The following is an 18300-nucleotide window of genomic DNA, read 5'->3' on the forward strand; positions in this document are numbered from 1 at the left end:
GGAATTTGTATTGTTTTTTTTAGAAATTACCTACTATTTTTTTATATTTATGTTGGTTCATGAAGCTTGGCCAAGCTCAAAACAAATTTATGCATATGTTTGAGATGCAAGGTTAAATTATTTTGTTTTTCCCTCTTCCACATCCTTGTGTATGCTTCTACTAAACAAATGTGTAAGTAGATTAGATCACATGGTTGTAGCAAATGTTTCTGATCCAATTAAACTGAGTTACTAGCCTTCTCGTGCCAGGGTCAGGTAGTTCTTCTTAACTGGAGAACCTCAGGGTGCTAACCACTCCATGTTTGGGTGGTAAAAGTGTCTAGACCATTCTTCTATCTCATGATGGTAGATAGACAACATTTTGATGGATTTGAGATACGACTACATGCAGATGGGCTCTCAAGTTTGATGGCATGTTAAATATATGTGTCTATGTTATTATACATTTTATATCATATGATGTATTGATGCTATACTTACGTTCATGTGTAGGTTGACATAGTTGACATAAGATCAACATGTTCACATGTTTATTTCAGCATTTTATGCATTTTTTAGTTTATGATATCGACATATGGTCAACAATGTAATATTAGATTTATAGAAAGATCTTGGTGTTTATCTAAAGATGACTTGTGATACTAGTTTTCAACTCGACTAAATTTCATTATGTATAATTTCAAACTTTAATTTAAAAATGGAACAAGTAATTATGTTTATGAAGTTGACATTTGACTTTTCTACTTTAGTTTTCTACATTTTATGGTTGTTATGGATATGTGGCAATGAACTAGTGGTTTTTAGTTCTTACATGTGGTATAAGAGCTATGTTTAACATTGTGACCTAAGGTCTTACTAATGCTAATGTTGTTTATTTTACTCTTAAAGCATGAGTGGTCTATCATCATGTATTCCCGTAGAGGCAATATGGGTGGAGGAAATAATGGTCCTCAGAATGAGCCTGAAAACCAAAGGTTGAACCAAATTGTGGTGCTCCTCACTCGACAAGGATAGTGCATGGATGACATAGAAAATTCCATGTGAGGATGAGCACAGGGAAGCTATGTGTGAGTAGGAAGAAGCATAGAAGAAAAGAGAGGATGACCAACTTCTTGAGGCTCAAAGGAAACATGAGGAAGATCAAAGGATCAAAGAGAAACAAAAGGAAGATGATGACTGTAGGATGGCTAGATTAGTTCATGATAGGGTCCAAATTGTAGAAAATCTTAGTAAAGACCTCAAGAAAGTCACACCTCCTACCTTTAATGGTAACACTATAGGTGAAGAGGAAAAATCTTGGATAGCCACCATGGAAAAGTATTTTCATGTTTGTAATTTCACTAGAAAATCTAAAGTAGTATGGGTTACCTTTCAGTTGGTTGGTGAAGCAAAAACACGTTGGGAAAATGTTATGGCTAAGAGAAGTTACATCACGAAGAGATATCATGGAACGAATTCCTACAACATTTCTGAAAGTGATGGTTGCCTCAGTTATTAGAAGGCATTAGAGTTTTATAAGTTGATTCAAGGAGTCATGTCACTCACATAGTATCATGAATAGTTTTGCCATCTGGTTAAATATGTTCCTCAATATCAAAATGATTACTTGTTTAGGACTCACAAATTTTTCATGGGGATGCGACTAAAGATCTATAATGAGATGGAAATACATGAGCTAGAGTTTATGGACTATACATTGAGGAAGGTACTAAAACATGAACAACGATTGATAGATTCAACACCAGTAAAATCCTTCAATAATTGATCTTTCAAGAGAAAATTTCAAGATAATAATAAAGAGTAGGGTGGTTGATAGCAGATGAATAATATGAAAGGAAAGGGACAACAAGAATCACAAAAGAGAAATAACATGAATTTCCAAGGACAAAATAGGAGTAGAGGTGGTAACAACAATAGGAACAATAATGATAACAACAATAGGAACAAGAGTGGTAACAATAATATGAATGATAAATCAGCAACTCAATCAAAACCTTGTGATGGTTGTTTTGTATGTGAGTATGATCATTATGTAGCTAGATGTCCTTAGCAGAATACACCTAGAAATGGACCAAAGGTTCAGCACCAAATTCATGCAGTTGTGGACCATAGGCAAGTAGAGTTTTAGGCAGTTCCTTAGCAATTGATTGGTAAGCTTTACAGTTGTGAAGTTTCTATTTTGATTGATATTGGTGCTATAAAGTATTTTCTAGATCCTAGTGTAGTAGCTAAAATTCTATTTAAAGGTGGTTATATGGCTAACCCTTAGTTGAGTATAGAAATCGGATAGAGCAATGAGTAGAGAAATGCCTATCCTACAATAAGCTAGAACTTCTAGCTTTTCATGCACAAGTAAATTTATATGTAGCTCCACTTGGTTCATACGATGTCATACTTGGTATAAATTGGCTTACTGGGCATAACGCTATAGTAAATTGTGAGGATAAGTTAGTTGAATACTTGGATGACTTTGGGAATCTAGTGGTGGTGAACATGATTAAGAGGCTAACAATGCTTAGGCATATTTCAGCTATGTAGTTGAAGAAGGCTAAGAGGAAGGGATGTCAACTTTATGTTGTACATCTGAAAGATCTTGAAGATCCCATACCTTCTATAGAGGATTACACAATATTGCAGGAGTTTTGGGATGTCTTTCCTAAGGATTTTATCAAACTACCTTCTAAGAGAGAATTTGATTTCTTTATTGATATTAAGCCAAGTGTAGAGTCACAATCTAAGGAACCCTATAGGATGACCACTACCGAGATATATGATCTTAAGGTATAGTTGCAAGAATTACTAGACAAAAGGTTTATACATCCAAGTGTGTCATCATGGGGAGCATCAATGATTTTCTTAAATAAGAAGGATGAAACCTTGTGCCTATGTATTGATTATAGGATGTTGAACAAGGTTACCATAAAGAAAAAATACCTACTTTCATGGATAGATGAATTTTTTGATCAGATGAAGGGAGCTAAGGTATTTTCAAAGATAAATCTACGATCTTGGTATCATCAACTCAGGATCAAGGATGAAGATATTGCTAAGATAGCTTTCAAGACATGGTATGGACACTATGAATTTGTGGTTTTTCATTTTGGTCTTACGAATGCACCTACAACTTTCATGAATCTAATGAACAGTGTATTTCAAGACTGTTTGAATAAGTTTGTTGAGATTTTCATTGATGATATCCTAATTAATTCAAAAATTATGGAGGAGCATGAGAAACAATTATGCATTGTTTTGCAGCATCTTTGTGAGAGGAAGTTGTGTGCAAAACTAACCAAGTGCACTTTTTATCATAAACAAGTTCACTATCTTGGACACATCATCACCGCTGATGGAGTTTCAATAGATCCTTCAAAGATTAGGGCTATTCTTGAATGGTCAATTCCTTAGAATGTGAGTGAAATTTAGATCTTCATGGGTTTGGTAGGATACTATCAAAAATTTGTAGAGGGATTTTTGAAAATTGCAACACATATTACGTCACTAAAATGAAAAGGGAAGAGATATGTGTGGACTAATGAGTGTGACAAACTTTTTAGTTATTGAAATAGAAGCTCACCTCCACTCCTATTCTTGTGATTCTTGATCCCAATGGGCATTTCATCGTGATCACTAATTTTTCAAGTGATGGTTTAGGTGGAGTGTTGATGCAAGAAGGTAGAGTGGTAGCTTATGAGTCCCATAAGCTAAAGCAGCATGAGATTAACCATGCACCTCACAATCTTGAGTTGGTTTCCATTGTTCATGTTTTGTAGATGTGGATGCATTATCTTATTGGTAAACGATTTGAACTTCAAATGGATCACATGGGTTTGAGATACATCTTCACTCAACTAAATTTGAATGCTAGACAGAGGTGTCAGCTTGAACTCCTTAGTGAGTATGATTTTGGTATTGAGTACATTAAGGGTAAAGATAATAGGGTAGTTGATGCTCTTAGTAGGAGAAGGCATATCTCTTCTATATCTACTACCAGAACATGACTAAGAGAGCATGTTGTTTAGAATCTTGCAGGTGATGATGATTATGAGATGGTTAAAACAACTTTGCACACTGATCCATCTAATCATCATTTTGATGGATATAGTTTTGACATAAAGGGTTTTCTGAGATATACGAGGCATATGTATATTCTTGACCATGTAGGGTTGAGGAAAATTTTGATGGAGGAAATTCATAGTACTCATTATTTGGGTCACCATGGGGTGATAAAGATGGTTGTGGATATGAGGCCACTTTATTTTTGGTTAGGGTCAAAGTGTGACGTAGCCACTTTTTTTGCCTAGTGTTTAGAATGCCAGCAAGTTAAGGCTGAGCATATTCATCTGGAAGGATTGTTGTCTCCTCATGACATACTAGAGTACAAATGGCATATGATTTCTATGGTTTTTATATAGGGTTTACCTATTATTAGGTGGAGACATGATGTTATCTTAGTTGTGGTCGATAAGTTGACCAAGGTTGCACATTTTATACTTGGAAGTTTGAAGAATGGATCATTGTCTTTGTCCAAGAAATTTGTGCAAGAGGTATTTAGGTTACATGGTGTACCTAAGAATATCATCTCTAATAGGAACATAAGGATGGCATCAAGGTTCTGAATGACCTTGAATGCTTCATTGGGGACATAGTTAAATTTTAGTACTACTTATCATCCACAAACTATTGGTCAAACAGAGAGGATAAATCAAGTTGTTGAGGATTTACTTCATATGCATGGATCATTAGTATAAGTGGGAAGAATACCTTCCTTTGGTTGAGTTTGCATATAATAATTTTTATCATGCATCTCTTAGAATGGCTCCTTTTGGAGCACTTTATGGGAAAAAATGTCACACACCTATCAGTTGGGATAGAGTGGAGGATCGAATTATGATTGGTCCTAAGATGCTCATAGAGATGGAAGAATAAATGGTTATGAATTGTGCTTGCTTGAAGGAAGTTGTAGATAGGAAAAAGAGCTAGGCAGATAGGAAAAGTACTTTTAGATAGTTTCAAGTGGGGGACAAGGTGTTCCTATGTGTGCATCCACATAAGAGTTCAATCTCTTTCGGCAAGTCTTCTAAGCTTAAGACGAGATATGTTGGACCATTTGATGTTTTGGAGGTCATAAATCCTATGGCTTATCAACTTGATCTACCACCATCCACATGTACATTTGACCCTATTTTTCGACCAAGAATTTCGACCATCCATTAAAATGTTTTACATTAGTCAAAATTTGAAAGGAAAACATCTTTTTTTTTAAATCCATTCCCATGTTGGTCGAAATTTCGACCAACACGGGCTTATAATGCAAAACTCAAAAAGGGTTTTCGCATTTCATTGCCATGAAATTGCCCGCACGCAGGAGCTTCTTGCAAAAATGGTTTTCGCCCTTTCAACGCCAAAGATCTGTCCTCGCTGTGAAATGCTAGTAGATGCTCTTTGTAAGTTTCTCTTATCTTCATTCATCCATTTTCTTTCTGAGCTAAGATTGATTGGTGGAGTATTTAGGAAGAATGACTTGCTGTAACAATGGAAGTCATGGGCGTGCCCTAGTTTGTCATTTTTTAAGCTTGAAACTTCTGTTTCTTCCAATGAACTAATAGATGCCTTTAAATTTCAGTAAGGAAGAATGTAACATTATATTTTTCAAAGTTTGTTTGAAGCATATCATATTAATTTGAAGCATTCGGGCTCCCCATTTTGCATGCATTCTCCCACAGCTAAGGAACTGAAGGTTCCTCATTGTTTGAAGCTACTTAATACACAATGAATATATAGTTCTGTACCTTGGATCCACTTTTTCCTTGTCAAAATATTCTACTCAAAATCTCAATGATGATTAAGAAAGCACGGTTAGGGAGAACTTACTCTGTTGTAGATCTACGAGTCCATGGCTACGAATAAAATCCATGCGCATGAAACCAGGTTCCATCCTCTAATTTCTTCCTTGGCCACGAACTGGGATTTCTTCTTTTGAGAGACTTTTGTTTGTTTGAAACTACATAAAACTTCAGCCTGACCTCAAAGCCCAAGAAGTATTTTTCATTTTTAGACAAATCCAATATCAAGAAAATGATGAACAATTATGCCAGTTTTTTACTATAAAAAAGGGTGAAGGGTCTTTTTCTTTTTAAATTTTCTTGATGTATTGTGCACATAAGAATAATTGAACCTGGTAGTCCAATGCAATATGTGATGTACTGGTGGGTGATATTTCTTGTATGACTACTTCATTGTATACAAAAATGCCTCGTAGGACTCACCTCAACCTGCACGTGCTTGCCACTTCATACTGTATGAGACACCCATAAATGTACAGAGTGGTGACACTCTCCACTTTGTACCCATATGACTCACATTGTACATAATGGATCACTATACGATGACTTCAACTACTGTTCCGCTAAGTCTTTTACAATAGTTTAAGAGGAGATATAAGATAGAACCAATACTTAGTATGGTGAAACAATTGCACAACTGATTCTAACTGGGGTCAAGGACTGCAAAGGAAGTAAAGAATGAACCCAAGATCTCCCAGAAACCAATGCATTATCCGATGGGCACTAGAGTCATAATGGGAGGCAACAGAGAGTCTTACTGGGGAAACATGCGACAAGCTAAAAATGAGACCAGCACAAAACAATTTGGGGTGGATATCATCTTTGGGTCTTCTCAAAGATTTGGTGTCCCCCTGGACTATGGGAGCCCCTCATTTATATTGCTTGGTTACATCTTAAGAGTAAAAATGAATGATGTCTGGGAGGATTATTGGAGTTAATGTGGATTCCCATAGGAATCCTATGCTAAGGATGGAAATGTAGAAAAGGGAGCAACACATTAGGCAAGATAATGCCACTACAAATATCTACATGATACATGCATTAATTACAATATATCTTCTATGTATGCAATCTATCATAGTCTGGAAGGATTGAAAAAAAATGTAGATGTGTACATGGTTTGGCGTGAGCATTTATTATTGGATTAAAGAAATTGGGCACTGTTAATGTTGAGGATGCTCCATTCCTTTATATTGTAAAGGTTATATGCTTATCATTAAGCAAGGGGAGATGGGCATCAAAACTTCTATCATTACTGTCTCAGCTCATGGAATGAATCCTGCAAGTGCTACAATGTGTGGAATGAAAATTGTTGTTGTTTGAACTGTTGCCAAAGAAAATATCAATATGGAGAAACTAAGGAAGGAGGGTATTAAATAAGATATGTTAAATTATTCAAACTTTAGCTGATAATTCTGTCATAAAACTCTGCAGGTGTGCAAACTATGGACATAGAGATGAGCATGCACAAGATAATAGTTGTTGGGTCTGTGGATCAGAAGATGGTGCTCAAGACTGTGAGAAAAATAGGAAGAAGAGCAGACACTAGTACATTTGACTCAAATTTTTGACCAAAACTTTTGACCATTTGAAAATTTGGGGTCAATTTGGTCGAATTGTGATGAGTTTTGGTTAAAGATGAACCCGTGTTGGTCAAAATTTTGACTAGTCAAAATTTTGACCAACACGGGTTCATCTTTAACAAAAACTTGAAATATGTTATGTTTTCCACCCTAATCTTATTGTATTGTGCCCAGAAGACTCGTGCACACCACTTCTCGGTCCACCCGATCAACTGTCTCTGCTATTCCGCTGCAGATTCAAGGTAAACAACTTCCTGGTTCATCTTTAATGAAAACTTGAAACACGTTATGTTTGCCACCCTAATCTTATTGTATTGTGCCCAGAAGACTCGTGCACACCACTTCCTGATCCACTCGATCAACTATCTCTGCTATTTCGCTGCGGATTCAAGGTAAACAACTTCCTGGGCTGGTGGAAGATAAACAACTACTCTAGCGGCCTATTGTTTCTTTAGGCCGGTACGGGCCTACCACTGCGATTTGTGGCCAAGAGTACGAGGAAAAAGGGTTTAACTTGATGGTATTTTGAACAAAAGGCAATTTGATGGTATTTTCCTTCTAAGTTGTGTTATTTCGAACATAATTTCTAGTGGTGGTTGTTCAATTGTACCATTATTTCCAAGTAATCGACCACTATAATTTTGAAGCAGGCAACAAAATTCTTTAGATCTAAAGCGTAGAGTGCAGTCCCTTGATATATTTTTTATATTCAGCATATAGTGAAAGGATTTGCATCATGTCATTTAGGGCATAGATAGTGGGATTCTTTAGTGATATGGTTGTGTATATATATGCTCACATTAAATTAATATGCAGTCTTTTCATATGCTTTATTATTAAACCTTGTTGATCAAAAGTGTTTGCATCCATCAAAAATGTTCTACAAGGATTTTTTAGCTAGAAAATATGACTTTATTGTAAATAGATGGAGTTGGGATCCATTTCTCCTTCACTTGCATAGGCAACGACAGATTATTTAACCAAAATATATTGAAACTAAAGAAGAGTAGTATTGGTATGTTAGGTGATAATCATTTAATATCCACACTAATTACAGATTCTGATAAGAAAATTCAATTTAGAAAAGTTTTACATATCTAAAACATACCTCCACATTACACAAGCTGCAATATAGCATATCGTCCTGATAGGTATGATGCTCAGAAGTTGATTTTCTAGCACAAAATTTCTTAGCTGTAAGGGCCAAAGGAAGCCTAAGGCCTAAGAAAAACATTTAGGCAAGCAAATAAGGAAATCCTAACACCACTCTCCTTTTTATCTTGGTTAATTGATTTCTCTATCGAGAGAGTAGGGCTACATCAATGCTAATGCTCAACACTCTGATAAAAAACAGAGAAATCTTCATCAGCACATATAGTTGCTCAACTATCATAGAATTCTCATCTTCCTTAAATACTTAACACAATCCAAATTAATTTCTTGAAGTTCAATCCACTCCTGCAATGTCCAAGCACATTTCTCTGTCAACATTAGCTAGGTTGCTCTAGGATCAACACTCTCATTGCTTGTTATTTCAAGTTTGGCAGAGAAAAGCTAGGCAATCAAATATTACATTACATACTTGAAAGGAACATACCTCCTGATATGTGCACTTATAGCTCATTTCAGGTCATTGTAGAGCTGACAAGCTAGAAGAAGCAGTCAGACTCTTAAACCAACTAATTCTAAATGGTCTGGCTCCAAAAAACTTTACGTATAATATCATTATTGCTGGACACTGCAAGGTTTCCTGCACAAGTGTTGCATTCAAACTATTTGATAATATGGTAAAGAGTGGTATTTTGCCTCATGTGATTACTTATACTTCTCTTACAATTGGGTTATGCAAGGAAGGTAATATACAGGAGGCACATTTGCTTTTGAGGGAAATGTTTGGAGAAGGTTTGGTTTGTGACAAAACTGTACACAGTGTATTGATTGATGAACATCTCAAGAATGGTAATGTAGAACAAGCTTTTAAACTGTGGGCAGAAATGGACAAGAAAGAAATTCCACCTGATGTTATTGCTTACACTCCTTTTATGAACGGGCTTTGCAAGATAAGCTACATAAAGCAGGCACATAGATTGAATTAATTGAAGAATTGATTGCAAGTCTGTTTTATTCCCAACTGATGTTTGATGAATGATAGAATGATTTCCTTTGATTTGACAATTTGATAGTTAGTTAATGATGAGTAAATGAATGTTGTAATTCATAAATTGAGGAGTGATGAATGGTAAATGATCATAAAAAAATTTCTTCTTTTATATATTATTCGTGGAAGGTTCAACACCTGTCATAAAAATTGAATCACCACTTTAAATTAATATGTTATTCCCCAACTTTATCTCCCTTGGATGCCCTCCTCAAAAAAAACCTCTTCTTTATATCTTACAATGTAAGAGTCACTTCTGTTCACCACATGTGCCCCTTGTATTGGTCACAGCCTTTCACAATTACCACCCTTCAAATAAGGTCAAACTCTTCATCATTGTTGACCAAATGAAGGTACTTCCTTACTATCTTCCCCTCCCTTCTTCCATCAATCCTTCCTTAATTCCTATGCTCCCTTTATGCATATCAGAACTGTCTTATATCTTAGGCCAGAATTTACTATGGTTATCTTATGATTATCCAATCTTCCATGCCTTCAAAAGAAGTCTTTCCCCGTTGTTTATATCTAAGTGAGCCTTTTAGACAATTTAGAAGCATTTTTCTATGTTTAGTTTATCCTCATCCTCTTTTTATTAGTATTGTTGCATTTATTTTATGCATCTTCATTTATTTTGGGGATGACGTGACATGAATAGTGGATGTATATTATTTTGAATTTTACACGTGCGATCTGATAGATTTTATTACAGGCATTTCTGAATCTCTGTTTCAGCATAAAGAATGGTGAAAAAATTGGAAATGACTCTGACATCCCTCTTTGTTATCTAGCGATGGCAAAAATTGGAACCATTCTTAATGAGATTTACAAATTGAGCCAAGAATGGTCCAAGTGTCTACAGGTGGGTGTTGTGAGTAGACTATGCAAATTCAGCTCTGTTTCCTTCCTTTTGTTGGTGTTCAGTGCAGGTTTGCATTAATGTAGAATACTGCACAGGTAGTGACTGATTGCTATCACTGAGATCCCCTCTCAAGTAATAAAGAACTGTACCAAGTTTTCTAGCATACATTTCCATCTACAAGTCACCTATGCCTCGTATAACTCTCAAAGGTTTTGGCATGTTAATTGTAGCCAATCTCTCTAAAATCTTACTTTAATTTGATCTTTCCATTAAGATTCCTTAACATATATAGTTAGAATGTACAAAATTCCTAACCTCTTAGCTACAGCTCCCTAGAGACTATCAATTCTTTATTCTACTTTAAAACTTTCCGTATGTGATCTTGAATCTTCTATAGTTATAGCATGCCCAAGAAGGTATTCATGTCTACATTTTTACTTTACATTCTTCTTGAAATATAAACATTAATAATTCTTCCTATAAGATAATCTTCAAAAAGACTAAACTTTTGAGCCTAGATAGTAACATACACAACCTAGAAATAATAAACCTTGAGAAAATTGTAATGACATCATTTACTAGTATGTTGTATATCCTTTTTGTTAATAAAAAATGGTAGTGCTAATCACCATAGTTTTTAAATAAGAAAACTGACTAAATACTCTAGAAGAAGAAACCATTGCATCAGTTGACAATAGGATGGACAAAACCAAAGAGACTGAATTTAATGTGAAAATAAAATATGTAAATGGAAAAAAAATCATCTACTATAATATGAAACTATCTTAACAATGAGCTTTGAATTTTTGTGCCTCAAAAGTCAAAGCATATGAAAGTGATACTTTAACAGTCAAAGGACTCTACCAGTAACACAACTAAATTTTGTATGTTCTCTCTCCCTTCTAGCATGTAGCATGATGGTAGAAGATATTTCTTCTATTTAGAAAATTATAACACTTTTAACTATTTTATGAATTCTAAATTATCATATCAAACTTACAAATGGACAAGATGTGGGGCAATTCCAAGTATAGCGATATTTGATCCATTGGAGCCAAGTTTTAAATTACAATTACACTTACCAAACTAATCCATGGACAAGAATCATTATAATTTATGAGATGATGTTCTTCAGCAGTTGTAATTAGAAGTTAAATTCATGTATCTCTAGGATTCGAATACCAAAGGAGGGAATCTTATTCCTTAGTAACCCCATGATCTAACATGACTTAAGTTCAAGTGGGATAGGATGAGAGGTTAACTTCATAGTTCTGAAATCCTTTGCCTAGGTACACTAGTTCAACTGTAGGACAATCCTAAGATGTTGGATACACCTCTAGTCAAGGGTCACACCAAGATGACAAGAGTTGTAGGATTTGACTGATAAGGTGTAGGACTCTTATGCTAGTGGCATAGTAATAGAAATGGTTAAGTTTATCATAGTGCCTATGTGGCAATATCATGGTGCCTAAGTGGCATAGTAATTGTAATGTGCGCCAGTCACTTCCAGGAAACTTTACAATGTAGATCTTTACTAACATTTAAGTATACTATAAGTTGTTCTCTTGTGATTGTAAAGGCTTTTGGTCTTTTCCAAAAGTTCCCCGAAGGATACAAAAATTGTTTTGTAATTGGAACCTTTAAACTTCTAAATCAAGTAACAAAAAAATGAGATTGATTGTTTCTGTCTGTTTATCCATTGTGTAATTTTATATGGAGTATTTGGTTTTCTTCATTATCTAGCAAGCACCACAAAACTTTTTAGTAAATTAATGTCTTTGAATAAATGAATTAATGATGGTACTTCTGATTCTCCAGCTCTAGCTAAATCAAGTTCTAAAAACTCAAAAAAGGCAAATGGTTCTGATGTTGTAGCTATAAGTCTTACATTCAAAATCAACAACAAGGTTTCATACATAATAGTACTAAAAGGTGTGTGTCTTTTTGGGGTTCAAGTTTCAAACTGCAAGTGCACATATTTGTATATTAAATTGGCACCTTCTATGCTCAAATGGTTGTTGATCTTTGTTTCATGGCTTTCTATTCCAGCACATAGTGCAATTGTGCTGAAAGCAGAAAGTATAGCAAATAAAATAGAGTGGGTTAGCAAAATTATGACCTTATTCAACCTTCAAAAGGCGTATCAATAGAAGGACCAGTATTATTGTTGTCTTGATCTTATCCATTATTCTGTACTAGGTGTGTTTTTTTGGTAGAAGGGTGGTACTACACATTTTGCAAACATCTACGCCTTCTAGAAATTATAGGATCATTTTAGTTACATTTGAAAACATTAATCAAGAAAAACCATATGTGCAGATATAAACATTAATCACATGATGTCCAATTTATTTGTAGATATATTTTCCTGTGAAGAAAGACCACGCCTAACAATATGAATGCTGAACAAAATGAGACAATGGCTGCATTGTGGGCTCAGTTTCGAAGAAAACCTAATAAATGTTATTGTCCTTGCAAGAAGTGTAAAGGCTTAAAGACTCAAAGAATTCTAATCACAATAGCCCAGAGTCATTGTAGGCAACATGGTCATATTGAAGGGGGCCACAATTTTCATCCATTATTGAATGTGGATTTCCTACTAGAGGAAGATGGAGGTGTGAATATCCAAGCTGAGGATAACACTCTCATGGAAGAAGATGATAATGTGCCAGAGGACATGATTGAAGAAGATGGTATTAGGGCAGGTGATGAAGAGGCTCACAATGATGGTACTAGCGAATCTAATAATGATGATGAAGATGGTCTTGATATACCTTTCCTTGAGAAGGCACACGAGCCCTTATACGAAGGCTCCCAAACAACTCTACTCTCGGCTATAGTGTTGTTGGTGAACTTAAAGGTTATGAATGGTATATCTAATGTAGCAATGTCACGTATGCTAAGGTATGTCATTTTTGTCATTTTCAATGTTAGCATACAATTACTATTCATTATATTAACAATGCATATTTGTTGTTGTAGGTTGATTAGTGAGTTTTTGTTACTACCATCAAACATTTTGCCTCGTTTGTACCGAGAATTATCTAACATTATGGATCAGATTGGAATGAAGTATCAAACAATACATGCATGTCCCAATGATCACATTCTATATCATAATCAATATGAATTTGTAGCAGAATGCCCTGATTGTCATAGTAGTAGATATCAGTCAGATCAAATAGCAAAAAAAGTGCCTCACAAGGTTCTTCGGTACATTCCCATTATTCCACGTCTTCAACGGTTATTCAGGTGCGCTACCTTGGCACAATTTATGAATTACCATGCACGCAATAGAAGTCAGGATGACATTATGCGAATGCCTACCGATGGTTTTGCATTTAAAGAGATAGAAGAAACATGGTCAAACTTTAAAGAAGAACCTCATAATTTGAAGCTTTCATTGGCAGTGGACGGTGTCAATCCATATGGAGATATGAGATCTATTTACTCAGTGTGGCCTATTTTTGTTATTAATAATAACATTTCTCCTTAGATGCCCATAAAGAGGGAGCACATAATGTTGTCAATGATTGTGCCAGGTATTTTTATCATTTTATAGTTATCTAAATTAATTTATAAATAGCGCATGAAAATGGTCATAATAATAATGTAATGTTTATGTTCATTCAATTGCTAGGTAAATACCAAGTGAAAAATATGAACGTGTATATTGAGCCCCTGATTGATGAGTTGTTGAAGTTATGGAATGGCATCACTATGTATGACATCTCTAGACCAATAGGACATTGACAATTTCAATTCCATGCAATGCTTGTATGGACAATACATGATGCCCCTAGGTTAACTCATTTTTGTGGTATGTTATATTGTTAATATCACATATTTTTGGTCTGTTATAATGCTTACACATTACTATCAAATGTTTAAGTTGCGCATGATAATTGTACATGATCCACTTCTACATGATCTTGTAGGTCTTCAGACAAAGGGAAAATTCGCATGTCCAGTTTGTGGTCCGAAGATGAAATCTCGTCATTCGAGAACTTTAAGAAAGCAGGTGTTTGATGAATTTAGACACTTTCTCCATAGTAATCATAGGTATCGAATTGCCGAAAAACATCTTTTCAATGGGAAAGAAGAGACATCATCAAGGCCACGAAGAATGACACCTCATTTATGGAAGTTGGAATATGATCGACTAAATTGTCGAGGTAATATCCAATTTGTCGTCCGAAGTTTAAAATTTGTATTTTGATATTGTCTTATAGTTACTAATGTTGTAATTGATGCTTGTGAAGGTCATCAAGGCATTAATGACCAACTTCCTAGAGGAATGAAAAGTTATCCTACTCAATTTAGTAGGTTACCGTACTACAAGGATCTCCCAATTGCGCATTTGTTTGATACTATGCATATTGGAAAGAATGTAACAGAGACACTATGGAAAATGTTGGATGGAAGGTGTGATAGAGAAAAAATTGCCAAAATTTGTACCGACATTCATGAATCCAATCATGCACTAAAAGCTTCCATTGAATCAAATAGCAATGGAGACTGCATAAATACAAGCACCCTTCCTTGGTTATTAACGGAGCAACAGAGTGATGCATTAAAAGAAGTCATAAAAAAAAACAAAATTTCCAATAGGGTTTGCTGCAAATATAAGCACTCTTCTATCAAAGAAAGGTGATTTTGGGCCTGGGTTGAAAACACATAATTGGCATACCTTCCTCAAGGTAAGTCATGTTCTCCATTTACAGTATATTTGTAAGATTGAATGTACTACCTATTGCATTATTTAATAATATATTGAAATGATCATTTTTAATGATTGCAGTTCATCCTACCTCTATCCCTTCCACAACAGTTTGACAACAATATTAAACAAGTTATATATGATCTTGGAAAATACACAAGGTTAGAAGTGTTTTTTCTTAGATTTGTAGATGTCTCTTAAATCTATTGTATAATTTTATTTGAAATCTCGTTTATGTGGTTTTGTGTGTTGAATCTCTTTTAGCTAGTTATCATCTAAAGAAATTGACAAAAAAGACATGAAATACTGGAAGAAAAAAAATCCACAACTTATGTGTGAAATGCAAAATTGTTTACCTCCAACCTTTTTCAATGCTCAAGAACACTACCTCATACATCAAGTTGAGGAGATTGAATTGTGTGGACCTGTACAAGCTAGATCAATGTGGATGGTTGAGAGGCACTTGAAATTTATGAAGGGCTTGGTTTGACAAAGAGCACGTCCTGAGGGTTCTATGATAGAGGGATATATGATATACCAGACCATGGTGTACATTACTGAATATCTTCCAAAGTTTGCAGCAAATATCCATGTAGATCGCATTTGGGATCCCAACTCTAATGACAAATTCAAAGGGGAGTACCTAAGGGGGAAAGGTAGATTAAGGAGGGTGACAGGTAATTATAAGTTTTTTTTTTGTAGTTTAATAATTATTATTCATTATCAATATATATAAGTTGTTTCTAACTAGTGTAATTGTCTTCCTTATAGTTGGTCGTGAGTGGGATGCACTGCACTTGTATATTGCAAACAATCTTGATTGGATGACGGTATGGATTGAGCAATCTCAAGAAAATGGTCGCTCATTAACATGGGATGGTGTTGTATCGTTGGTTAAAGAAGCTCATCGTAATGGAGATCCCAATGTTACAGAAATGGTACTTGATCTAATATATGGCTTAAGAGATACAAAGGTATGCATAAGATTAGTAATCATCACACATTAGTAATCATCACACATAAGTTCCAAATTTCAAAAGTTGCATAGATGGATGTGGGTTCTACCCAAGAAATCAACCAATAGAAATTTAAGAAGTGACAGGAAGAAAAGATAAAATCATATTGTCTAAATGGATGTATTGTATCATATTTAATTTTCACTATTTTAAGAAATATTTTAATCCATTCCTCTAAGTTTCGAGCCTTTTTATTGCCAAATCTTTTCCCATGCAGAACTTCATTTCAATCTTATTGTCCACAGACATGAATTTAAACCTTGTGCCTCCCCCCCCCCCCATATTGCTGCTTTGGCAAAGAGAATTCTAAGAAAGAAGTGTTTTCTTTTTCTGATTTTTAATGCCAAAATTCATCCAAATGCTTTGGGGATGCTTTTTTCATTTTTAATTTATTTATCTTATATGTGGCTTGATTTAACTGAAAGTCTTAGAAGGTATTTTTTAGATCTGTAGAATTGAAACCAACTGAATTTTATACCTGTCTGAGAGAGGAGAGATAACTGGTGGATTTATTGCTCAATAATGAATTAATATCTCTTGTTTGACTGTGTTGTCTCAGCAAAATAAACAAATCTTGATCGATGCAGTTTTCCATGCTGTGAATGAAGATTATGTAGAAATGGCAAATGATTTTACAAGGCTGGGATTTTTGGCTCCTGGTACAGATGTAGCTCCTATTGTTCCAGCATTAGAAGCGATATGGCAGAATTCTGTTGGGAAAGGACTCGCTGACTTTAATTTTAGGACTATTACTAGTAAACTTATCAACACTTATTCCAACCCTTGCAATTTACTGCAATTTGTCTCATTTGGCTTCTGAGTAATTTTCATTATTGTAGATCATCAATTTTCCTAGTTTTTTTTCATTCTTTTAATACTTCTAATGCTCAAGCCTCAAACTAAGCTTAAGAATATTAGTCAGTATTCACTGTAAATTAGAGACAATTCTATGCAATTTTTGGTAATAATTTGACTTTCCCTTGACTCTTGATAATCTCTGAATTAGCATGCTATGGTAAATACTATCAGTGTTCATGGTGCAATTTTAATGTCCACTCTTGCCAAATTTTTTTCTAGTTGCTCTTCCAAAACCTACATCTTGTTGGATTTCATCTTAAGTAATTTGTTTTCTTCTACTAGAGAGTAGAAACCATAGTACCGAACAATTCTGAAATAAGCATACCAAGTGAAATGTAATATTATTATATTCAGGATTAACTTGTTCAATTATACAATTTGAATATCTTCATATTTAATAACAGATATCTCTACTAGCTATTTTATTAGAGACCTTAACTCATTTATATCTTTTAATGTTGTCATAACTAGCCTCTTTAAGCTCAAATTACTCTTTTAATGAAAAGATTGTTTTCTGTGCTGGTGACCCAAATAATTTGTACGATTGATGCCAAATTATTTTTGAAGTCTTTGATATATCAATGGGCTGTAATTCTGAATCTGCTATATGAGATGTAATGAAAATTTTTACTTAATCATACCTTTATTTCTAATGTTTATTCTATCATTTATGATTTTTCTGACTCTGTAGGTGCTTTATTGATCCTTTGACTTTGCAAGCATTTATACATCAATTATATTATTCTTTTCAGCTTTCTGTCTGCAAAACTTAATGACTCCTAAATTTTTTCATTAAAGTGGTTTACATTGTGAGAACCAAGATATCTGGTAGCCTATATTTCCAATGCCCGTATCAATTTTCTGGCCTTGTGGGTTCTTTCATTGTTCCATTGATTATTCCCTAAACATTTAAGCATCAACTGGATTTTTTCATTTTAGCTTCCCCTGTGCAAGTCTTATTTATGCTCAAATTCTTTCATGGAAATGGTTTCCATTCAAAAAATATCTGGCACAATATCCAGATTGATTCGTGAATAAAAACAGCTTTTGTCCATGGCTCAACTAAAATTTGATTGTCTGATGCATGATAAAAACTGATTCTGTCTATAGCTCAAGACACTGAAAAACTTCTTAGTTCTAGAAATGTGTAAATAATACAAGGGTATATAAGATTGTGTTTATGATATATAATAGACATCAGATGAATTATATGAGACAGATGAGCAATTCCTTGACTTAAACTTGCAGTCTAGAGTGCTGATA

At 34.6% G+C, this 18300-nt stretch overlaps 1 protein-coding gene across 1 annotated transcript in view; it reads left to right on the forward strand.

Moving 5' to 3' along the window:
• LOC149559355 (protein LURP-one-related 10-like) overlaps positions 1 to 18300 on the forward strand; it is a 119966-nt gene that overhangs the window by 77272 nt on the left and 24394 nt on the right. Inside the window, exon 2 of the mRNA XM_089831366.1 lies at positions 16739 to 16934. Within this exon, the coding sequence (XP_089687492.1) occupies positions 16739 to 16934 (196 nt within the window). The remainder of the gene's footprint in view (positions 1 to 16738; positions 16935 to 18300) is intronic.

The sequence above is a fragment of the Cupressus sempervirens genome, chromosome 5, assembly GCF_028749045.1.
Source record: "Cupressus sempervirens isolate cs-2001-9-10 chromosome 5, ASM2874904v1, whole genome shotgun sequence".
Classification (NCBI taxonomy): domain Eukaryota; kingdom Viridiplantae; phylum Streptophyta; class Pinopsida; order Cupressales; family Cupressaceae; genus Cupressus; species Cupressus sempervirens.